The sequence below is a fragment of the Entelurus aequoreus genome, linkage group LG13, assembly GCF_033978785.1.
Source record: "Entelurus aequoreus isolate RoL-2023_Sb linkage group LG13, RoL_Eaeq_v1.1, whole genome shotgun sequence".
Lineage (NCBI taxonomy): Eukaryota > Metazoa > Chordata > Actinopteri > Syngnathiformes > Syngnathidae > Entelurus > Entelurus aequoreus.
Genome location: NC_084743.1, coordinates 63,793,535 through 63,819,311, shown reverse-complemented (window position 1 = coordinate 63,819,311; position 25,777 = coordinate 63,793,535). Strand labels below are relative to the sequence as shown.

Genomic DNA, 25,777 nt, shown 5'->3' with positions numbered 1-25,777 from the left:
GTTGTGTTGCGGTGCGGCTGTTCTCCCGAAATGTGTTTGTCATTCTTGTTTGGTGTGGGTTCACAGTGTGGCGCATATTTGTAACAGTGATAAAGTTGTTTATACGGCTACCCTCAGTGTGACCTGTATGGCTGTTGACCAAGTATGCGTTGCATTCACTTGTGTGTGTGAAAAGCCGTAGATATTATGTGACTGGGCCGGCACGCAAAGGCAGTGTCTTTAAGGTTTATTGGTGCTCTGTACTACTCCCTACGTCCGTGTACACAGCTGCGTTTTAAAAAGTCATCAATTTTACTTTTTGAAACTGATGCCGATAATTTCCGATATTAGATTTTAAAGCATTTATCGGCCGATAATATCGGCAGTCCGATAATATCGGACATCCCTAATTCAGGTCATGAGATGTAAATGGAGTATTTTTGGTGGTTTTTGGATTTTTTTTTATTAGCCGCAATGTTAGCCAACTCGTACTAGAATGCATAAAACAAAATAAATTCACGTGTTTTAGTCTTACATTGGGATTTTGAATGATAGGCAAAATTAGAAAAGAAAAAGTATAGTTTTAAAAGGTTATTTGGCACACACCAATTCCAAAAATATATTTTGAATCTGACCATGTATGGATGCTAGATGTAACGTAGTCCAAAGATTAAAAACAAATACACCAACATTGAATCATTTGACCCTTAGTCTGTCATGGAAAGTTAGGCTTTCATCATCCTGCTGGTAGTTTACTCACCGGGGAGCCCTTGCCGTTGTGGTTGCGTGAGTATGGATAGAAGGCACCCAGTTGCATCCAGCGAAGGCACATCTCATACTCCGCTTCATTAAAGAACCCGCATATGTCCGCCCCGGTCTGAAGGAGAGCGAACAAACAGAAGAAGAAAGAGAATATATTAGGCAGGAAAGTAAACACATAAAGCATTTTGATTGAACACAATGCCTGACATGAATACGTCAAAGTAAATATGATTCACACGTTTGCCAAATTTAGAAAGACGAGTTATTCATTTAGGTATTCAAGGTGTCCTTGGGCTCGCAAAATACTACAAAAAGTTGTGTTTGAACAATTAAGAAGGGGAGTATGATCATTTGTATCTGCATTTTAAAGCACTTTCTGCGAGATGTTGGATTCTGGAGGGTTTTTTTTACATTGAAAATATTTTATATCTCTGACAATCTTATATAAATGCAATCTTTTGCAGCATTCTAAAGGATCTGACACTCTGAGCATAAGCTGCAGCAGGGATTTTCAAAGTTTTGCACAGTGAGCCTCCCTTCCAAGAAACATCAAAGTGCTAGAAAAGAAGAAGGTTGCTGAGAGATCCTAGTTTACTGGCAATTAGGATTGTCAAAAGAACTGATACTTCGATACCAAATTGATACCAACACACAAAAAAATATGATGATATATATATATACACATATATACATACATACAGTCGAGTTCAAACATTTACATACACTTTTAAATAACATAATGTCATGGCTGTCTTGAGTTTCCAATAATTTCTACAACTCTTATTTTTTTGTGATACAGTGATTGGAGCACATAATTGTTGGTCACAAAAAACATTCATGAAGTTTTTGTTCTGTTATGAATTTATTATGGGTCTACTGAAAATGTGACCAAATCTGCTGGGTCTAAAGTATACATATAAGTATACACACAGCAATGTTAATATTTGGTTACATGTCCCTTGGCATGTTTCACTGCAATAATGCACTTATGGTAGCCATCCACAAGCTTCTGGCAAGCTTCTGGTTGAATTTTTGACCACTCCTCTTGACAAAATTGGTGCAGTTCAGCCAAATGTGTTGGTTTTCTGACATGGACTTGTTTCTTCAGCATTGTCCACATGTTCTCAATGGGGTTTAATTCTGGACTTTGGAAAGGGCATTCTAAACCCTTAATTCTAGCCTGATTTAGCCATTCCTTTACCACTTTTTACGTGTGTTTGGGGTCATTGTCCTGTTGGAACACCCAACTGCGCCCAAGACCCAACCTCCGGGCTGATGATTTTAGGTTGTCCTGAAGAATTTGGAGGTAATCCTCCTTTTTCATTGTCCCATTTACTCTCTGTAAAGCAGCAGTTCCATTAGGAGCAAAACAGGCCCAGAGGATAATACTACCACCACCATGCTTGACGGTAGGTTTGGTGTTCCCGGGATTAAAGGCCTCACCTTTTCTCCTCCAAACATATTGCTGGATATTGTGGCCAAACAGCTCAATTTTTGTTTCATCTGACCACAGAACCTTCCTCCAGAAGGTCTTATCTTTGTCCATGTGTTAAGCAGCAAACTTTAGAAAAGCCTTAAGGTGTCGCTTCTGGAGCAAGGGCTTCCTTCTTGCATGGCAGCCTCTCAGTCCATGGCCATGCAAAACATGTTTGACTGTGGACACTGACACCTGTGTTCCAGCAGCTTCCAATTCATTGCAGACCTGCTTTTTGGGGGTTCTCGGTTGACTCTTGATTAGGGTTGGGTATAGAGTATCGATTGGAACCGGGACTAACTTTCCGATTCTCCCGGAATCGTTCAAAAGTTCAAATTTCGATTCCTATTTCGATACCAGTCCACCGACCGGAAAAAAATATGTCCGCCGAACCGGAAGAAGAAGCCGCTGAAAACCAACAAAGAAGCGCCCACCGCCGGAAGTGTTAGCATAGCCGAGCGAGTCAGTCAAGCTCAAGCATGGAAAGCGGGCATCGGCGGTCGAAAGCGTGGCTTTATTTTACAAAAAAAAAAATGAAATAACCGCGAAATAACAGAGCTCCATGTCCATCAAGAAACGAGTGGAGAGAGAGCTGCAGATGTACCAGGACGTTCCACCGATACTTATGTCTGACGACCCTGCTGCATGTTGGTGGAACCAACAAAAGACTTATCCTTTGCTGTCATATCTCGCTTTCTCCTATTTATGCGTTCAAGCTTCTTCCACACCCAGCGAACGTGTATTTTCCGCAGCAGGAGACTATCCGTCCAGAACGCTCACGCATCCTGCCTGAGAAGGCGGATATGGTCATTTTCCTAAACAAGAACTGTCTCTGATTTTATACTGTACCTGCTGCTAATCTGGACTGGGTTTTGCAAGTTGTTTCTTATTGTTTATTTGCTTTTCTGCACCAGGTTAGCCCATCAGTGGGAGCACGGTAACGTTTTTAAGTACCTGCAGCATCATACACTTGTGTGTGTAAATGTGTTTTCATGAGGTTTCCTGCAGCATCATACACTTATGTGTGTAAATGTGTTTTCATGAGGTTTCCTGCAGCATCATACATTTATGTGTAAATGTGTTTTCATGAGGTTTTCAAAAATAAAGCTCTCTTGAGGAAAGTGTACCCCTGGGAAAATGTATTTATAATTTATAATATTTATATTCAAGTTCATAGATTTGATATTTATATTCTAGTTGAAAACAGCCCTGTGAGGAATTTATAGTAAAGTTCATAAAAAGTTAATAGAATTAAATTTGATGGAGAATGTCAGACTATTTCATTCAGAAAGACTGTAGGTTAGCTAGCTCATTTAAAATATCCTAAACTTTTTTTTGACCCTGCCTCTTAAAATAATCGGAATCGAGAATAGTCAGGAATCGGAATCGAAACAAAGAATCTGAATCGGAATTGGAATTGTTCGAATTCAAACGATACCCAACCCTACTCTTGATCATCCTGACCAATTTTCTCTCAGCAGCAGATGATAGCTTGCGTTTTCTTCCTGATCGTGGCAGTGACAGAACTGTGTCATGCACTTTATACTTAAGAACAATTGTCTGCACAGTTGCTCTTGGGACCTTAAGCTGCTTTGAAATGGCTCCAAGTGACTTTCCTGACTTGTTGAAGTCAATGATTGTTTTTTTCAGAACTGTGCTTTGACTGTCCCATTGCTGAGAAGTCCACAGGTGTCATCAATCATAATCACTCACCCGAAGTTAAGAGGCCATGCCATGAAGCTAATTTGATTTGATTGTAACTTTTCTACAACATTGATAATGTATGTTGCTGTATCTATACTTTTGACTCAGCAGATTTGGTCACATTTTCAGTAGACCCATAATCAATTCATAAAAGAACCAAACTTCATGAATGTTTTTTGTGACCAACAAATATATGCTCCAATCACTCTGTCACAAAAAATAAGAGTTGTAGAAATTATTGGAAACTCAAGACAGCCATGACATTATGTCCCTCACAAGTGTATGTAAACTTTTGACCACGACTGTATATATAAATAGATACTTACAAACACATTTTTTTTTTTTTCAGGGCCCATAAAACAGCAAAAATCGAGCAAAAAGGCATAATGTAATCAGATACAACTTTAAAGTTAATGCTAACAAGTTAAAACACAAATATTTGTCTTTAAATCTATATTCTAGCCTTTTTAATTAGCCTATTTCATGCCAAGTTATATAATAATGCTGTGTGTTTTATATACATGACGGCTCTGTTTAGTTACCACTTGTCAGCTGACACTGAAATTTAAAGCCGATGATGCTTGAAAGCCTTGAAAAATATGTTGAAGCACAGTGATCTTAAATGCTTGACACTTTGAAACTGTTTTCAATAAGGTAGTGCATTTTAAAGTACATGGGATCAGTTTTTTATCTTTATTGTGGTATTGAGTAAGTATCAGGGATCATTGAAATACACAGATTTTGTATTGACTACCGATATTGCGATATCATGACAACCCTACTTGTGATAGATGCTCTTGAGCAAGCCAAGCAACACCCCCAGACTGTTGCATGAGATATAAGTTATATCATATAGATATACATACACTACCGTTCAAAGGTTTGGGGCCACCCAAACAATTTTGTAGAATAGCCTTCATTTCTAAGAACAAGAATAGACTGTCGAGTTTCAGACGAAAGTTCTCTTTTTCTGGCCATTTTGAGCATTTAATTGACCCCACAAATGTGATGCTCCAGAAACTCAATCTGCTCAAAGGAAGGTCAGTTTTGTAGCTTCTGTAACGAGCTAAACTGTTTTCAGATGTGTGAACATGATTGCACAAGGGTTTTCTAATCATCAATTAGCCTTCTGAGCCAATGAGCAAACACATTGTACCATTAGCACACTGGAGTGATAGTTGCTGGAAATGGGCCTCTATACACCTATGTATATATTGCACCAAAAACCAGACATTTGCAGCTAGAATAGTCATTTACCACATTAGCAATGTATAGAGTGTATTTCTTTAAAGTTAAGACTAGTTTAAAGTTATCTTTATTGAAAAGTACAGTGCTTTTCCTTAAAAAAACAAGGACATTTCAATGTGACCCCAAACTTTTGAATGGTAGTGTATGTATATAAGGAATCCTGATTCTGAAAGCATACTACTGGACTTTTCTAATAAATGGTTTCATTCTTATTTCAAGTTTTGTCCAAAAATGAATATACTGTAGTAGAAAAAATTAAAAGGCTAAGCGTAAAATGTCCAAATTTTTTTCAGATATTGACTGACAGTATCAGGCTTCCTGCGTCTTGTAGGAACATTTTCTACAAGATGTCCTTTGACCAAAGTGTCCAGCAAAATAAAATAACAGCACAGCGTCAGTGTAATCTTTTTACAGTGGACAAGGTCACATCAATAAGATTATGTCCGTATAAAGACAAAAACAGATTAGATGTTGACACTTACATAAGAGATGCCAAACAGACTGAATTCCATCATGCCTGCAAGACAAGAACGTGAAAATACTCAGGATACTTTTTTCAAGATACATGTGCAATTATTGATTGAATTAAATACAAGATGTTTTTATATGCGGTTTAATTATAGCAAGTGTTTTTACATACCTATGATGGATTTATATAACTGGTCCCAGCTGGCATTATTGTCACCCAGCCAATGTCCTACCCATTTTCCGCTGGAGGGATAAGTGGACCTGGTCACCACTATTCCTCTTTTACCTGTCACATCCAGCAGGGCACTGCACAAAGAAGAGAGGCGTTACATGTGCGCAAATCTACATGAAAACATGATATTCTGACCGCAAACCTGAAACCCTGCACTACCAGCCCAGTGTATGGCATTGTTGGTATGACATTTTAGAGTACATGTGAACACATTTGAATAAAGTCCACCGAATAGGTTAAACAACATTCATCTTTTTTACCAGTCCGGTTTGGCTATTTGCTAATGATGTGGTCTTGATGGCTTCAATGAACTGTGGTCTCCAGTGTTTGTTGAAGCCTTTGGAATGAGACCCGGCACCTCCAGATCTGAGGCCCTGGTTCTTAGCCGGAAAAAGGTGGATTTCACCCTATGGGTTAGGAGTGAGGTCTTGCTATAGGTAGATGAGTTCAAGTATCTTGGAATCTTGGTCATGAGTGAGGGAAGGCAGGACTGCTAGATAGACGAATCCGAGTCACTGTACCAAACTGTTGTGGTGAAGAAACAGCTGAGAAGGACGGCAAAGGTCTCGGTTTACTGATCGATCTACTTTCCTACCCTCACCTATGGTTACGAGCTTTCGGTAGTGACCGAAATACCAAAATCATCGGTACAAGCTGTTGGAAAGAGTTTTCTACAGAGGATGGCTGCTCAGTCATCTGGGAGAAAGTCAGAGTAGAGCCACTGCTTCTTTGCTTCGAGAGGAGCCAGTTGATGTAGCTATAGAATCTATGGATCCTCCCTGGTGATGTACTCTGGGTATGCCCAACCGAAAGAAGGTCCCGGGGCAGACCCAGGACATACTGAACGGTTAAGTCTTCCAACTGGCTGGTGGAAATGGAAGAAGTGGCTGAGGTAGGGATGTCTGGGCTTCCTTACTGAGAACCAGATAAGCAGAAGAAAATGAATGGATGGATTGATGGATGGAGGTTTATACTCAACAGAAACATCAAATTATTATTTCCCTACAAAAAAATCCTATCCTATCAAAACATATCCAACATAGAAAGTCAAAGGGGAGTCACACTTCTCAACTGATCTTTAAATCTGTAGGTGTTACTTTTGTCATAAATAACAACCGTATGGATTGTAAAGGTTACCCCACCCAGCTTTTCTGAGGTTAAAAGTCAGGTGGGTAGATTCATGTTCCTTGTCAGGCACATCTTTATTATTTTAGGGATTATTGAGCTGGGCATGGATCACATTCGGTGATGCTTGACACGGGTGTAGTCAAAGGTCATATTGATATTTTTTTCCTTTTTTGACAGTGTTCTAAATGACTTGTTCGCGGTGATGGGTCTGTGGAGTCCACACACGGTTCTTTCCATCTGTTTAATGTCAGGGCAACAGGTCGGCATCAACTGATGCTCATGGACTTAAGTTGTGGTCAATAGTAGCTGGTAAACTGTCAAAGATACAGAGCTAATAAGTGCAGCTCAGTCTTTCAGGGTCATGATTCCTCTGTTTTCCACCAGCTCTATGTCATTGCTAGCATTTGCACTTCCTCTCTCTGTTTGGATGTACACATGGGTAGTGGCGAGAACTACAGTATGTCTGCCCACAGAGCACAAGGAGCCGGTTCTGCTCCTTTCAACTCACTGAGCCGTGGAGAAGTGTATTTTCGAAGTAACTTTAAACCTTTAGTGGATCTTTACAATACTTGATGTCTTACTCATAAGTAGCTTTGCTGTGGGACCACCCGTAGAGGCTATGGACATCGTAGTGCTTGACTGCCTTCCCGTCACTCAGTATCTGTTCGCTGTTCATGCACAAGGTCTTATGGTTTAAACCGAGATGTTTGGATTCCAAAGCTATTTGGAAAAAAAACACAGGCAGATTATTTACTGCTTAATAACCAAATTACAGGAATTGAAAATATCCAAACACTGTTGTCTTACGGGGCATATATGGAGGATTCTCAAGCAAATGGTTACCCAAACACTTCTCCCCAACTGTACCGTGTACAAAACTAGCAGGCTCATTCATATCCTACGAAGAAAGAGCATTATTTGAGCATAAAAATAACAAGAACAGAAAATTATGGTCTGTTAATTAGAATCAGCGTTGCCGGGCATACGATGACTAATGTATGTGTCTATGAAAGATAAATAATAAATGATAATTTGACCGGCATTGCACTATTTTAAAAGGTAAATCTGCATGATAAATTACACAATACACATTATTTGGTAATGTTGTTAATGTTTTACTGTAGCAGATGGTCTTGAGCAAGGTCTAACTGGGTATGTACAAAAATGTTTAGCTTTAAATTTCTGGTACGATACTTTGTAATTTCCCATCTGGCAACACTGATTACATATATCTCTTTCAGGTCACTCACAATCCAGATGCCATCAAATTTCATCGTATTCTGATAGAAATCCACGATTTCTTGATGCCACCAATTTACGGTTACATTGCGGAAGAAGTCAGGGAAGGCGGCGTAAGCCCTGTAGAGCTGCAAAAATGTGACTTGTAGACATATTGAATATTTTCTGGTTTCAATTCAACATATTTGAAGGCACGGTATAATCAAAAAATCTGGTGTAATTTGTTGATTCATACCTTAACTTGGGTATCCCAGTCCAGTGATTCATTGACATATATATTGGGTAAATCTGGCCATACCTACAAGTGAATAATGTGAAAATCATATACATTATGAAACATGCACATACCAACATGGCACAATAATAATAACTTGATAATGCAATTTCTGACGAAATTGCGTGTGAATGCTGACAAGCTCAAGCCAAACTGAAATAGTAACAGTTAGTGCGCTAGCCATATAGCGCCAAATAACAAAATATGTGACTCGTATGCCTGCAAAATTAGCTAAAAAAAGCTAGCATGCTAATGTTAGAATGCTAACAGTTAACATGTGTGAAGTATCATAATGTATAACTCTGCAGTTGTTTACTTGAAAAATTAGCCCCCCAACCAAAAATAAAATACAAATCATACTAACAGTTAACATGCATATTGTAGCAAAATATGACTCTGAGGTATATGCCTATAAATCAGCTTGAACAAAGCTCGAATTCGGAAGTTAGTATGATATTAGGCGTTTGAATAGAGAATAAGTGTAACAGACAAGTGGGAAATCCGGGAATATTTTGGACAGAGAAAAATGATACCCTAGATCAGGGGTCACCAACGCGGTGCCTCGGGCACCAGGTAGCCCGTAAGGACCAGATGAGTAGCCCGCCGGCCTGTTCTAAAAATAGCTCAAATAGCAGCACTTACCAGTGAGCTGCCTCTATTTTTTTAAATTTTATTTATTTACTAGCAAGCTGGTCTCGCTTTGCCCGACATTTTTAATTCTAAGAGAGACAAAACTCAAATAGTATTTGAAAATCCAAGAAAATATTTTAAAGACTTGGTCTTCACTTGTTTAAATAAATTCATTAATCTTTTTACTTTGCTTCTTATAACTTTCAGAAAGACAATTTTAGAGAAAAAATACAACCTTAAAAATGGTTTTAGGATTTTTAAACACATACCTTTTTACCTTTTAAATTCCTTCCTCTTCTTTCCTGACAATTTAAATCAATGTTCAAGTAAATTTATTTTTTTTATTGTAAAGAATAATAAATACATTTTGATTTAATTCTTCATTTTAGCTTCTGTTTTTTCAACGAACAATATTTGTGAAATATTTCTTCAAACTTATTATGATTAAAGTTCAAAAAAATAATTCTGATAAATCTAGAAAATCTGTAGAATCACATTTAAATCTTATTTCAAAGTCTTTTGAATTTATTTTAAAATTTTTGTTCTGGAAAATATAGAAGAAATAATGATTTGTCTTTGTTAGAAATATAGCTTGGTCCAATTTGTTATATTTTCTAACAAAGTGTAGGTTGGATTTTAACCTATTTAAAACATGTAATCCAAATTATAAAATTAATCTTGATCAGGAAAAATTACTAATGATGTTCCATAAATTCTTTTTTTAAGTTTTTCTCTTCTTTTTTTCGGTTGAATTTTGAATTTTAAAGAGTCAAAATTGAAGATAAACTATGTTTCAAAATTTAATTGTCACTTTTTTCGTGTTTTCTCCCCTTTTAAACCGTTCAATTAACACGCGAAGTCCCAGAGAAGGGTCAATTGACATTTTTACCTAGAAAACACACAAGAGGGTCATTTGACCCCTAGTCCCCCCTGTGGACACTCCTTTTGTTATGAAAATGTGGCTGTTAGTGGCACACGGCAGGGGGCCACTTGAGCCTGTGTGGGGGAGGGGACCTTACAGCTCAAGCTTTAGTTCTGAGGTAGGTTGTGTGTGTTTTTGCAAGGATCAACAGAATGAAGGGATCAACACTCTGACATTTATTGTTAAAAAAAATACAAAACAAAACATATTTACAAAGAATGAAAAAGCAACTGTTTTCCCAGTTTTGGTGTGGAGGGTTGTTGCAGAAGCAATTGTTATTTTTGTGTGCCAAAAATAGTTTAAAAAAAAAAAATTACAAAGAAAAAAGCATATTTACAAAGAATGAAAAACCATGTCCATGTAAACGTGACTGACATACATTTGAGCAGTCACTCACAATCCTGGCACTGCCATTGCTCCTTTCGGCATTTCCCACATGTATAATTTTTCTGTCTACCTAGACAAACTGCCCCTAACAGCCTCATTACCATAACAAAATGAGTGATTAGTGTATTCGGGAAAAGCGTCGGGCCAAATGACCCCTCTCTGGGTCTTCTAGGTAGACAGAAAAATGCTGGGACTTCTAGTGTTAAGTGTAAATATCATTAATTATTAATAATAACATAGAGTTACAGGTAAATTGAGCAAATTGGCTATTTCTGGCAATTTATTTAAGTGTGTATCAAACTGGTAGCCCTTCGCAATAATCAGTACCCAAGAAGTAGCTCTTGGTTTCAAAAAGGTTGGTGACCCCTGCCCTAGATGACATGAATAAGTGGAATGTATTGATGTTGAAATCAGTTGAAAACTGTGGGAGAAGTAAGAATAACGGGAAGAACCAGTGGTATCAAAAAGTGAGAATTCAGGCAAAAACTGGATTTCAGGAACTTTGAAAATTGTTAGTTTGAATGTCCAGGCTGAGTGGAGTGTGTCAATAGTGCAATGGTTTGATTGCAATATTGTCCATATATTCCGAAATGGGATAATGTCCTTTAAAACGTGTACAGTCATTCATGGAAATCTGGGACATTTTTAAATATAAAAAAAAAAAAAAAATTATGAATGAGCCAAAATAATACAAATCAGAATACTAATTCAGCATCCACAAAATAATGATAGACGTATCTTACCTTCCCCCACACAATGTCACCACCAAGGTTTTTGGGCCATTTGATGAAGACATCGGCAGCTTTACCTCTGTCAAAGGCAGGGTAATTAGTCTCATTGCCTGAAATAGCCGGGTCCTGGAATTGAACATAAAGAAATGTAGATGTTTCAAAGCTCTCCCCGTGGTTTTTGTTTTACTCTGGTGTCCCACATCTTAAAATCCTACATGCAAAGTTGAGCGAAGACCCGTTAGTGTGAATGTTGAGAAGGTTTTTCTGTGACTGAATGAGTGAACTGAACACAAAACAACATGACTATTTGTTTGCATACTTTAGTCTCTTTTGCTGTCAGTTTGTTGGAAAATAGGACTGCTAAGGTTATATTACCAGAATGAAGATGAACCGCATGCCGTCTTTTCTCATGGTTTCAACCAGGGCAGGGAGTCCAGCAAAATTGGGGTCCAGGACAAAGTTCAGCTGCCGATCCATGTAGTCAATGTCTGCATATTGCACATCCTGCAGATTCCAGTCAGGAAACAACCCAACAAAAGTTTAAAAAAATATCCGAGATTTGCAAATAATGAACACAGAACATGTCTTAAACTTAATTTTTGATTAAATAAAAACACCTTTTGTTATAGACACCCTTCTCTGGGCAGATTAGACTTTAGTAAAAGCATTAAAAATTGCGGTCCACTACATCTGTACGATTAACTGGAAGTACAGTATGTCCTATGCATAGGAATACAATATATTCCAAACTGTTCCCCTTTTCTGTTACTCCAAAAGCCCACTTTGACATAATTCAGCATATGGACAATTGGCAATAAAGGCTGTAGAACAGGGTCCTTCAAGGTTTTCCAGGTTAACGACCCCCCAAAATGAACGGTGACCCCCTACTTAGATACAATAGTTTTGAATTAAATACACATAACATACAGTGTATACTCATACTGCAGACAGAACACATGAAATGGATTTCAAATACAGACATAACAAATAAATACAATAATTAAATAAAACAATAATAAAAAAACAACTGAATTACTTTTCTGAGACAATAATTTACATCCAACTTTGTCTCTCACCATCACGTCACCATTACATTCGACAACGTTGAGAACTTGTTGAATTAGGTCCTGACGTTGAGCAACTCAAACTTAACCTTGAAACAACATGCTTTTTGACGACGTTTATTCAATGTCAGGCTGAGACGTTGATTTGACCATTGAATTTTGGTCATTTCCCCAGCAACATTTTACAACACAAATACAACGTTGAAACAATATGCTTTTTGACGACATTTATTCAATATCAGGTTGTGACGTTGATTTGACCATTGAAGTTTGGTCATTTCCCAACCAACATTTTACAACACAAACACAACGTTGAAACAACATGCTTTTTGACGACGTTTAATCAATGTTGGGTTCTGATGTTGATTTGACCATTGAATTTTGGTCATTTTCCAACCAAATGTTTTCAACACAAATACAACGTTGAAAAAACATGCTTTTTGATGACATTTATTTAATGTCAGGTTGTGACGTTGATTTGACCATTGAAGTTTGGTGATTTCCCAACCAACATTTCACAACACAAACACAACGTTGAAACAACATGCTTTTTGACAACGTTTAATCAATGTTGGGTTCTGACGTTGATCTGACCATTGAATTTTGGTCATTTCCCAACTAATATTCTATAACACAAATACAATGTCGAAACAACATGTTTTATGACGACATTTATTCAATGTCAGGCTGTGACGTTGATTTGACCATTGAATTTTGGTCATTTCCCTGCCAATATTCTACGACACAAACACAACATTGAAACAACATGCTTTTTGACAACATTTAATCAATGTTGGGTTCTGACGTTGATTTGACCATTTAATTTTGGTCATTTCCCAACCAACATTTTACAACACAAACAACATTGAAACAACATGCTTTTTGACAACATTTAATCAATGTTGGGTTCTGACGTTGATTTGACCATTGAATTTTGATCATTTCCCTACCAATATTCTACAACACAAATACAACGTTGAAACAACATGCTTTTTGACGACGTTTATTCAATGTCAGGCTGTGACGTTGATTTGACCATTGAATTTTGGTCATTTCCCCACCAACATTTTACAACACAAATACAACATTGAAACAACATGCTTTTTGACAACGTTTATTCAATGTCAAGTTGTGACGTTGATTTGACCATTGAAATGTGGTCATTTCCCAACCAACAACGTGGATCCAACGTAGTCTCAATTTACAAATACAACTAATTTGCAACTGTGTTTCAAAGTCAGTTCTAAAGGCACATGTATTGTATCAATGTCTAATGTCTGCTGTGAACCACAGAAGGTTCCCAAAAAAGTGCAGTGTGCTCCATCATACCTGACCACATTAAATAAAATAATAATATGAATACATATAAAACATAGAGACACAATCAATAAATATAAGAAGGCCCAGGATTCCACTTCCGTTACTTCTAGACCTCCACCCCAGATCCACCTTACTCCTACCCACTTCTCTAAAGTGGGCTGGCTCAAGGTGGAGGACAGAGTTAAACAACTTGCACTGAGCCTAGTCTATAAAATCCACTACACTCCCTGATACCGAAGTACATGTCAAACTACTTCCTTAACGTAAATGACCGCCATAACCACAACACCAGGGGAGCTCCACTAACCACGTTAAACCCAGATTCCGAACTAACAAAGGTCTTAACTCATTCTCTTTCTATGCCTCATCAATGTGGAATGCGCTCCCAACAGGTATAAAAGAAAGGGCATCTCTATCCTCTTTCAAAACCGCAATAAAAGTTCACCTCCAAGCAGCTACAACCCTAAACTAACACCTTCCCCGGATTGCTAATAATCAAATGTAAACAATCAAATGCAGATACTTTTTTCTTATGCCTTCTGATCTCTCTCTCTCTCTCTCTCTCTCTCTCTCTCTCTCTCTCTCTCTCTCTCTCTCTCTCTCTCTCTCTCTCTCTCTCTCTCTCTCTATGTCTCTCTCTCTATGTCCACTACTTGCTGTCCATATCCTACCCCCCCCCCCCCCCCCCTCCACACCCCTGATTGTAAATAATGTAAATAATTCAATGTGATTATCTTGTGTGATGACTATTATGATGATAGTATATATGATAGTATATATCTGTATCATGAATCAATTTAAGTGGACCCCGACTTAAACAAGTTGAAAAACTTATTCGGGTGTTACCATTTAGTGGTCAATTGTACGGAATATGTACTTCACTGTGCAACCTACTAATAAAAGTCTCAATCAATCAAACCCTTTTGTTGATTTCCAGTCGTGTCTACCCCGTTGTTGTCTTTCAGGTGTTCCTAGTCCTACCTTCTTCAAATATTGTCCCGGGCTAGTCAGGAAAGGATTATTTCCACTTCTCCGCCCAGATCTTTTAATAGCACTGACTCAATGGCCACTCTTGCTAGTTTCATGAACATTAACACTCTTTAGTTTTAATAACCATCACGGTCGCGATAGTCAAGACGCAGGGAACAAGTGCGTGACTAATATTGCTCGCGTTTATCTTCTCAGAGCTTTTCACGACGTTCATATTCACTTCCATGTCGCACTGCTTCAATAGGGACATAATTAAGACCGTAAAGTTAACTGAAAAGTGACGTGACTGTAATCTGTATTTAGCTGTGGACCTGTTAGGACCGTCTGACTCAAAGTTTTAAAGCGAATCTCTTCACTACAGTGTGTTGGATCAATGTTAATTATATTTGCAGACATTCTAATCAGTGAAAAACCAATTCTAAAACGTCTAATCGACCAACAATTTCATGACCCACATGCCCCTTGTTGAAGACATATGTTGTAAAGCATACTATGCAATGGATATAAATTAGGTAAATGGTTTTGTTCTATTATGTTACGTAAAATATTTTCCATGTACTGCATTTGTACTGCTTGATCTGAGGCTCTTCTTGAATCTGATTTAGTGTTATACAGTTACTCTCTTTAGATAGCGAAGGGCATTATACTAAACACATACGGTGTTCAGCTCAATCAATGTGTTTCAATGTTGCTTTACATTACGATGACTGAACATTCATATTTTGACACGACCCTTTTTGTTTTTGAAGTGATGAAAATATTCTGAACACAAAACAACATGACTATTTGTTTGCATACTTTAGTCTCTTTTGCTCTCAGTTTGTTGGACCAAAAAAATATATATTGTTTTTTTGTATTGGACCATTCGGGGATACAAACTAAATGTAGAGATATTCTTTGTTAGTTGAAGTTAGAGATGTCCGATATTATCGGCCGATAAATATCGGAAATTATCGGTATCGGTTTCAAAAAGTAAAATTTTTAAAACGCCGCTGTGTACACGGACGTAGGGAGAAGTACAGAGCGCCATTAAACCTAAAAGGCACTGCCTTTGCGTGCCGGCCCAGTCACATAATTTCTACGGCTTTTCACACACACAAGTGAATGCAACGCATACTTGCTCAACAGCCATACAGGTCACACTGAGGGTAGCCGTATAAACAATTTTAACACTGTTACAAATATGCACCACACTGTGAACCCACACCAAACAAGAATGACAAGCACATTTCGGGAGAACATCCGCACCGTAACACGACATAAACACAACAGAACAAATACCCAGAACCCCTTGCAGCGCTAACTCTTCCGGGACGCTACAATATACACCACCCCGCTACACTCTACACCCCCCCCCCCCCAACCCCGCCCACCTCAACCTCCTCATGCTCTCTCAGGGAGAGCATGTCCCAAATTCCAAGCTGCTGTTTTGAGACATGTTAAAAAAAATAATGCACTTTGTGACTTCAATAATAAATATGGCAGTGCCATGTTGGCATTTTTTTCCCATAACTTGAGTTGATTTATTTTGGAAAACCTCGTTACATTGTTCAATGCAGGGGTGCTCACACTTTTTCTGCAGGCGAGCTACTTTTCAATTGATCAAGTCGCGGGGATCTACCATTCATATATATATAATTTATATTTATTTATTTATGAAATATATGTTTTTGTTAACAAGTTAAATCAATCAATCAATCAATGTTTATTTATATAGCCCTAAATCACAAGTGTCTCAAAGGGCTGTACAAGCCACAACGACATCCTCGGTACAGAGCCCACATACGGGCAAGGAAAAACTCACCCCAGTGGGACGTCGGTGAATGACTATGAGAAACCTTGGAGAGGACCGCATATGTGGGTAACCCCCCCCCCTCTAGGGGAGACCGAAAGCAACGGATGTCGAGTGGGTCTGACATAACATTGTGAAAGTCCAGTCCACAGTGGATCCAACACATCAGCGGGAGTCCAGTCCACAGCGGGGCCAACAGGAAACCATCCCGAGCGGAGACGGGTCAGCAGCGCAGAGATGTCCCCAACCGATGCACAGGCTAGTGGTCCACCCGGGGTCCCGGCTCTGGACAGCCAGCACTTCATCCATGGCCACCGGACCTATGCAACTCCCCCTCGCAAGGGACAGGGGAGAAGAGGAGAGAAGAAAAGAAACGGCAGATCAACTGGTCTAAAAAAAGGGGGGGTCTATTTAAAGGCTAGATTATACAAATGAGTTTTAAGATGGGACTTAAATGCTTCTACTGAGGTAGCATCTCTAACTGTTACCGGGAGGGCATTCCAGAGTACTGGAGCCCGAATAGAAAACGCTAAAGGTGTTTAATGATAATGCAAGCATGTTTAACACATATAGTTAATATTGTTAATAAATTAAAGGTGTTTAATGATAATACAAGAATGTTTAATACATATAGTTAATATTGTTAACAAGTTAAAGGTGTTTAAAGATAATGCAAGCATGTTTAACACATATAGTTAATATTGTTAACAAGTTAAAGGTGTTTAAAGATAATGCAAGCATGTTTAACACATATAGATTCCTTTCTTTCATGAAGACAAGAATATAAGTTGGTGTATTACCTGATTCTGATGACTTGCTTTGATAGGAATCAGACAGTGGTGCTGATAACGTCCGCATTTTCAAATGGAGGAGAAAAAAAGTCCTCCTTTCTGTCCAATACCACATGAAAGTGGTTGGTTTTTGGCATCGTATTCGTCCAGCTTCCGTACTCCTTTGTATACACTTTACAAGAAATACATTGGCGGCAAACTCCGTAGCTTGCTAGCTTGTGCACGCCAGCTTTCTGAGACTCTTATTTAGTTAGCGCAGGCAGGATGAAGCAGCGCTTTTATTGTGCAACTGTGCAGTCGGTCTTTTGAGTTTTGACGACAGGTACGGCGCCAGAGTCTGTTGAAATAAAAAGTGTTTCTCGCCTTCCTGTCTGTCATTTTTTCTTAATAATGAGCTGGCAGCAGCCAGCGTCATCTCAGAAGACCCTCGGGTGCTGTAAATGTCAATCAAGTGACGAAAGTGACGTCATAGTGAAGATTTATGATCGCTCATTTTTAGGACTATTTTTTTAATGCGATCGACTGACACACCCTCCGTGATCGACCGGTAGCTTGCGATTGACGTGATGAGCACCCCTGGATTAATGCATCCAGCGGGGCATCACAACAAAATTGGGCATAATAACGTGTTAATTCCACGACTGTGTATATATAGGTATCGGTTGATATCGGAATCGGTAATTAAGAGTTGGACAATATCAGAATATCGGATATCGGCAAAAAAGCCATTATCGGATATCTCTAATTACAACTGAGTACGGCTGCGGCCCATACAGACCACAGCTAAACAACTTAAACAACTTGCACTGACCCTAGTCTATAAAATCCGCTACACCTCCCTGATACCGAAGTACATGTCTAACTACTTCCTTAACGTAAATGACCGCCATAACCACAACACCAGGGGGTGCTCCACTAACCACGTTAAACCCAGATTCCGAACTAACAAAGGTCTTAACTCATTCTCTTTCTATGCCACATCAATGTGGAATGCGCTCCCAACAGGTATAAAAGAAAGGGCATCTCTATCCTCCTTCAAAACCGCAATAAAAGTTCACCTCCAGGCAGCTACAACCCTAAACTAACACCCTCCCCGGATTGCTAATAATCAAATGTAAACAATCAAATGCAGATTCTTTTTCTTATGCCTTCTGATCTCTCTCTCTCTCTCTCTCTCTCTCTCTCTCTCTCTCTCTCTCTCTCTATGTCCACTACTTGATGTCCATATCCCCCCCCCCACCCCCCCCCTCCCTCCACACCCCTGATTGTAAATAATGTAAATAATTCAATGTGATTATCTTGTGTGATGACTGTATTATGATGATAGTATATATGATAGTATATATCTGTATCATGAATCAATTTAAGTGGACCCCGACTTAAACAAGTTGAAAAACTTATTCGGGTGTTACCATTTAGTGGTCAATTGTACGGAATATGTACTTCACTGTGCAACCTACTAATAAAAGTCTCAATCAATCAATCAAAAAGCTGTGAAACAGATATTTTTTGGCGGCCCAACAAGAGAGGTTACATAATATTTGAATGAACCCAGGGCCCGTTTGTAGTAGAAAAGTTGGACCCTGAGGTCAAAAAGGTTAGGAAACCCCGCTCCAATGCAAGGTCAAAATAGATAGATGCATGGTACTCTCTGCAGTTAAGTAAATACAAGTATTTTGAGAATGTGTACATCAAGTGCATATGTATGACAGAGGACTTACATAAGGTATGCCTGCTTTCCTCATCTCCTTGTATAGATCTGCTATCTCCTGGTCGTTGGCGTAACCATAGCGACAAAGCTGGAATCCAAGGGACCAATAGGCAGGTAAGACAGGTCGACCGATCAGCTATTGAAGTTGAAAAACACACAAGGAAGTCACAACACTTTAGCAAAGAAAAAGTTGTATGGCAACAACTACAAAAAAAAAGTATGTGTGTGTGTGTGCGAGTGTGTGTCTGTGTGTGCTTGTTTAGGCTGCCCAAATGAGAGAGCGCAATGAAGCGAGGAACTCCCAGCTGCTACAGTCCATCAACAGAGGCCCAGGGCCAGACACAACACATAGGCCCAACAAACACAACTTAAAAAGGGCTGTCTCTCGCACACAAACGCACACAAACAAATGAGGACTCCAAGAAGACTTACGGCGGTGTACTCCTGCACCACCATCTCGGGTGTAGGTCCCAGCACCATGTAGAAATCCAGGATGCCCCCCACAGTCCGGTAGGTTAAAGCTGGCGTCGGCTGGAAAGTCACGTCTGGGTGCAAAGGAAAGTATAATTACTGAAATGTGTTCAAATACGCCGCTGCTCGTTCAAACCTGGGCTGCGGCTATCGATTATTTTCGTATTTGAGTAACCTGTTAATAAACTGAGTCATCAAATAAAACTCACTTTCCAACCTCAATGCGTCTTTTACGCAAAATAGTTACAATAAAGAAGTATTTTACTAATGACATGAATTATTTTTATAAATGCACACAGGCGGTACTGCATCAAAAAGCGATATCAGTGTGTAAAGGATATCACCACATGGGCTCAGGAACACTTCAGAAAACCACTGTCAGTAACTACAGTTGGTCGCTACATCTGTAAGTGCAAGTTGAAACTCTACTATGCAAAGCAAAAGCCATTTATCAACAACACCCGGAAATGTTACTGGCTTGGCTGGGCCTGAGCTCATCTAAGATGGACTGATGCAAAGTGGAAAAGTGTTCTGTGGTCTGATGAGTCCACATTTCAAATAGTTTTTGGAAACTGTGGACGTCGTGTCTTCTGGACCAAAGAGGAAAAGAACCACCCGGATTGTTCAAAAAGTTCGAAAACCAGCATCTGTGATGGTATGGGGGTGTATTAGTGCCCAAGGCATGGGTAACTTACACATCTGTGAAGGCACCATTAATGCTCAAAGGTACATACAGGTTTTGGAGCAACATATGTTGCCATCCAAGCAACGTTACCATGGACGCCCCTGCTTATTTCAGCAAGACAATGCCCAGCCACGTCTTACAACAGCGTGGCTTCATAGTAAAAGAGTGCGGGTACTAGACTGGCCTGCCTGTAGTCCAGACCTGTCTCCCATTGACAATGGAGACTCCGGACTGTTGAACAATTTAAGCTGTACATCAAGCAAGAATGGGAAATAATTCCATCTGAAAAGCTTCAAAAATTGGTCTCCTCAGTTCCCAAACGTTTACTGAGTGTTGTTAAAAGGAAAGGCCATGTAACACAGTGGTAAAAATGCCCCTGTGACTACTTTTTTGCAATGTGTTGCTTCCATTAAATTCTAAGTTAATGATTATTTTAAAAAAAAAAAAAAAGTTTCTCAGTTGGAACATTAAATATCTTGTCTTTGCAGTCTATTCAATCGAATATAAGTTGAAAAGGATTTGCAAATAATTGTATTCTGTTTTTATTTACGAATTACACAACGTGCCAACTTCACTGGTTTTGGATTTTGTAACTGAACAACATTTCGAACCAAAGTTCTCCTCATTTCTGTCATCATTTTAACGCAACGAACTTGCACCAACTCTGATTGGATCTCAATAATTTAAAGCTTAAAAAAAAAGGCAGGGCCTCACCAGCTATGAAACCCGTCGCACATCCCCGCTGTAGAAAAATGCTCAAGACGTGTGAGGACAGGGGTTTCAACAAGCATGCACGTGCGCGTATGGCCTCACCCATTGCGTTGCTGTTCAGCAGCAACACGCCGTGAGCGTCTGCAGTGGTCTCGAGGCCCATATAGAATGGATGCACGCCGTAGCAGTTCATCTTGTACTGGAACAAACACAACACGGTCAACTTATGGTTTGTTTTTGTGTTGTTTATTATTTAGCTTTGGCAGACGCTCTGCTGCTTGCAGAATGTCGACATTTAAAGAATCACAAAGAGGTTACACACACACACACACACACGCACGCACACACACACACACACACACACACACACACACACACACACACACACACACACACACAAGTGAGCATTAGGATGAAGATAAGGAACAAGACAGACTGGGCTGTGAGGGACTCATAGTGATGTGCGAGGGACAGGAAATCTGCCACTTTCAGATAACATCCATGATGAAAGCCCACGGGCACGTCACACTTCATCAGCCTCCTGCTTTTCTGGTACCTAAGGAGCTGTTAAACTTCCATGTAACGTGTGTGTGTGTGTGTGTGTGTGTGTGTGTGTGTGTGTGTGTGTGTGTGTGTGTGTGTGTGTGTGTGTGTGTGTGTGTGTGATGCCCTGCTACTTGTTTGATCTCACGAAAGAGAAAGGTCAGGATTTGAATTTACCGTAAATTCCGGACGATAAACCGTTACGTTTTTCCTACACTTTGAACCCCACGGCTTTTAAAACTGTGCGGATAATTTATGGATTTTTTCTTCGCTGACGGCCATAATGCATTTATAGTTAAAAAATTTAAAAAAACAAGAAAACACACTGAAAAGGTGTGTTGTTATTTGTGCTATGGCGCCATCTTTTGGACGAGTTCGCAGGATTTGAATTTACCGTAAATTCCGGGCTATAAACCGTTACGTTTTTCCTTCACTTTGAACCGTACGCCTTTTAAAACTGTGCGGATAATTTATGGATTTTTCTTCGCTGACTGTCATAATGCATTTATAGTTAAAAAAAACAAGAAAATACACTGAAAAAGTGTGTCGTTATTTGTGCTATGGCGCCATCTTTTGGACGAGTTCGCTGTGTGTGTGTGTGTGTGTGTGTGTGTGTGTGTGTGTGTGTGTGTGTGTGTGTGTGTGTGTGTGTGTGTGTGATGCCCTGCTACTTGTTTGATCTCACGAAAGAGAAAGGTCAGGATTTGAATTTACCGTAAATTCCGGACGATAAACCGTTACGTTTTTCCTACACTTTGAACCCCACGGCTTTTAAAACTGTGCGGATAATTTATGGATTTTTTCTTCGCTGACGGCCATAATGCATTTATAGTGAAAAAATTAAAAAAAACAAGAAAACACACTGAAAAGGTGTGTTGTTATTTGTGCTATGGCGCCATCTTTTGGACGAGTTCGCAGGATTTGAATTTACCGTAAATTCCGGGCTATAAACCGTTACGTTTTTCCTTCACTTTGAACCGTACGGCTTTTAAAACTGTGCGGATAATTTATGGATTTTTCTTCGCTGACTGTCATAATGCATTTATAGTTAAAAAAAACAAGAAAATACACTGAAAAAGTGTGTCGTTATTTGTGCTATGGCGCCATCTTTTGGACGAGTTCGCTGTGTGTTTGTGTGTGTGTGTGTGTGTGTGTGTGTGTGTGTGTGTGTGTGTGATGCCCTGCTACTTGTTTGATCTCACGAAAGAGAAAGGTCAGGATTTGAATTTACCGTAAATTCCGGACGATAAACCGTTACGTTTTTCCTACACTTTGAACCCCACGGCTTTTAAAACTGTGCGGATAATTTATGGATTTTTTCTTCGCTGACGGCCATAATGCATTTATAGTTAAAACATTTTAAAAAACAAGAAAACACACTGAAAAGGTGTGTTGTTATTTGTGCTATGGCGGCATCTTTTGGACGAGTTCGCAGGATTTGAATTTACCGTAAATTCCGGGCTATAAACGGTTACGGTTTTCCTACACTTTGAACCCCACGGCTTTTAAAACTGTGCGGATAATTTATGGATTTTTCTTCGCTGACTGTCATAATGCATTCATAGTTAAAAAAAACCATAAGAAAATACACTGGAAAAGTGTGTCGTTATTTGTGCTATGGCGCCATCTTTTGGACGAGTTCGCTGTGTGTGTGTGTGTGTGTGTGTGTGTGTGTGTGTGTGATGCCCTGCTACTTGTTTGATCTCACGAAAGAGAAAGGTCAGGATTTGAAGTTATCGTAAATTCCGGACTATAAATCGTTACGTATTTCCTACACTTTGGACCCTACGGTTTTGAAAACTGTGCGGCTAATTTTTTATTTTTTCTCCGCTGATGGCCGTAATGCATTTATAGATAGAAAAAAAACAAACAAACAAGAAAATAGACTGGAAAGGTGTGTCGTTGTTTGTGCTATGGCGCCATCTTTTGGACGAGTTTGCTGTGTATGTGTGTGTGTGTGTTTGTGATGCCCTGCTAGTTGTTTGATCTCACGAAAGAAAAAGGTCACAATTTGAATTTAACGTAAATTCCGGACTATAAACCGTGCGGATAATTTATGGATTTTTCTTCGCTGACGGCCAAAATGCATTTATAGTTAAAAAAAGAAAGAAAATACACTGAAAAGGTGTGTTGTTAGTTGTGCTATGGCGCCATCTTTTGGACGAGTTTGCTCACTGCAGGTGTTGCAGTGTCATTACATTTAGTGCTTTCAACCTGAAGTAGAAGTGTCGTTCGTCATCTAGCCGTCCATAGCGTCTCTACTCATCTCTCCAAGCAACGTTTGTAAGTTTTACAGTCTAACTAAAACAATTCTTACTTAACCGTCCCGTGTGGGATGTCTGTGGGAGTGTTTGTGTGCGTATTTGTACGTGCTATCGTAATGTAATCAAGCAAGCATCGTTAGCATGTTAGTGTTATTAACGTACAACATTTTTTTTGGTATTGTTTCAGTTTCACAATTTCCTCAATACATTTGTGCAAATTTTTCAGGACTTATGCAGATCCCAAATACATATCAGCAGGTACCGGAAGGTAAGAAAAGTTGCTTTTGCATAATATTGCGAAACAAAATGCCAGATAATCTGCCTTACCTTATACACACACCATAATAAAACTTGTATGTTTAATGCGCCGACTGTCCTTCAAGCGGTGTGGCTTCATAGCTTACCAAAGTCATACTAAAACATTTTGATAGATCTTTGAGATCGTGTGTAATGTTCTAGATTTTCAATGGAACATTTAACATGTTGGTGTTGTTTACTTGAGTCATATTGCCATCATAGTGCAGCCTACACTTATCTCTTATGTTTGACTGTCATCTACTGGTCACACTTATCATTACACCATGTACCAAATAAAATAGCTTCGAGGTGGGTAAGCTCAACCAAACTTTTATCTTACATTAAGCGCACCGGGTTATAAGGCGCACTGTCGAGTTTTGAGAAAAATTCAATATTTTAAGTGAGCCTTTACAGAATATTTCTGTGTAAATAACACATTTTACAAAGTATATATATATATGTATATATATATATATATATATATATATATATATATATATATATATATATATATATATATATATATATATATATATATATATATATATATATATATATATATATATATATATATATATATATATATATATATATATGCGGCTTATTGTAGTCCGGTGTGGCTAATATATGGGGGAAAAAAATTCCCCTAAAATCTAGTGGGTGCGGCTTATATGCCAGTGCGTTCTATAGACCGAAAAATATGGTACATTATGCCACACTTGCCAACCTTGAGACCTCCGATTCCGGGGGCTGGGGCGGGGGCGTGGTTGGGGCGTGGTTAAGAGGGGAGGAGTATATTTACAGCTAGAATTCACCAACTCGAGTATTTTATATATATTTCATATATATATATATGTATGAAATACTTGACTTTCAGTGAATTGTAGCTATATATATATATATATATATATATATATATATATATATATATATATATATATATATATATATATATATATATATATATATATATATATATATATATACATATATATATTTATATATATATTTATTTTATTATACATATAAATAAAATAAATACTTGAATTTCAGTGTTCCGGAGGCTATCCAGTAGATGGCAGTATTGTTCTGTTTAAGAGTGTCACAACATTGCTGTTTACGGCAGACAAACTGCTTAACGGTAGATAAAAACGTGACTGCTGTTGTTGTGTGTTGTTACCGCGCTGGGAGGACGTTAATGAAACTGCCTAACAATAAACCCACATAAGAAACCAAGAACTCGCCCTCGATCATTCTACAGTTATAACGTGATTGGGCAGGCACGCTGTTTATATCGTGGGAAAGCGGACGTGAAAACAGACTGTCACCGCTGTCCCCACTCAGGTCTGCATGGAGCTGGAGGGGGCGTGGCCTCCAGCTCCAGCTGAATTCCGGGAGATTTTCGGGAGAAAATTTCTTCCGGGAGGTTTTCGGGAGAGGCGCTGAATTCCGGGAGTCTCCCGGAAAATCCGGGAGGGTTGGCAAGTATGCATTATGCGAGGAGGCAAATGTGCTAAATAAAATCAGCATTAAAAAAATATTTAAAATTTAACTGAAGAAGACTTCAGCAAATTGTCTGTACGGTTGTGTTAGCCACGCTCCACGATGCGAGAATTTAATTGCTTTTAAATGCATTGTTTTAGAACATCAGCTTGATTTGATCACTCGTAAAAGTTCTCCCTTGCTTCGCAAAGAAAACCAAATGACATTCGCGTGAACTGTCGCTTTAATGACAGCTCAGCAGTTTGGATTTCATTATGCTGATGGCTCGACACTTCGTCCGGTCCGACCTTGAAATCAGTCAGTAGTCATCAGATGGAGGGTACACTGGGTTCCTCCCACATCCCAGAAACATGCGTATTGGGTACATTGGAGACTGCAAATAGCCATAAGTGTGAAGGATTGTTTGTATGTACGTGCCCGGTAAAGTTATTACCTATCATTTTTCTCTGAGTCATTT

The 25,777-nt window shown here is 38.9% G+C and overlaps 1 protein-coding gene across 1 annotated transcript in view; it reads right to left on the bottom strand.

The window, feature by feature from the left end:
* Positions 1-25,777, bottom strand: part of si (sucrase-isomaltase) — a 221,924-nt gene that overhangs the window by 51,910 nt on the left and 144,237 nt on the right. The window contains exons 29-40 of the mRNA XM_062068147.1: positions 20,816-20,912; positions 19,279-19,391; positions 18,857-18,982; positions 11,554-11,682; positions 11,191-11,304; positions 8,470-8,532; positions 8,246-8,362; positions 7,803-7,893; positions 7,577-7,715; positions 5,808-5,941; positions 5,650-5,684; positions 740-856 (exon numbers count right to left, since the gene is read on the bottom strand). Of these exons, the coding sequence (XP_061924131.1) occupies positions 740-856; positions 5,650-5,684; positions 5,808-5,941; positions 7,577-7,715; positions 7,803-7,893; positions 8,246-8,362; positions 8,470-8,532; positions 11,191-11,304; positions 11,554-11,682; positions 18,857-18,982; positions 19,279-19,391; positions 20,816-20,912 (1,275 nt within the window). The remainder of the gene's footprint in view (positions 1-739; positions 857-5,649; positions 5,685-5,807; positions 5,942-7,576; positions 7,716-7,802; positions 7,894-8,245; positions 8,363-8,469; positions 8,533-11,190; positions 11,305-11,553; positions 11,683-18,856; positions 18,983-19,278; positions 19,392-20,815; positions 20,913-25,777) is intronic.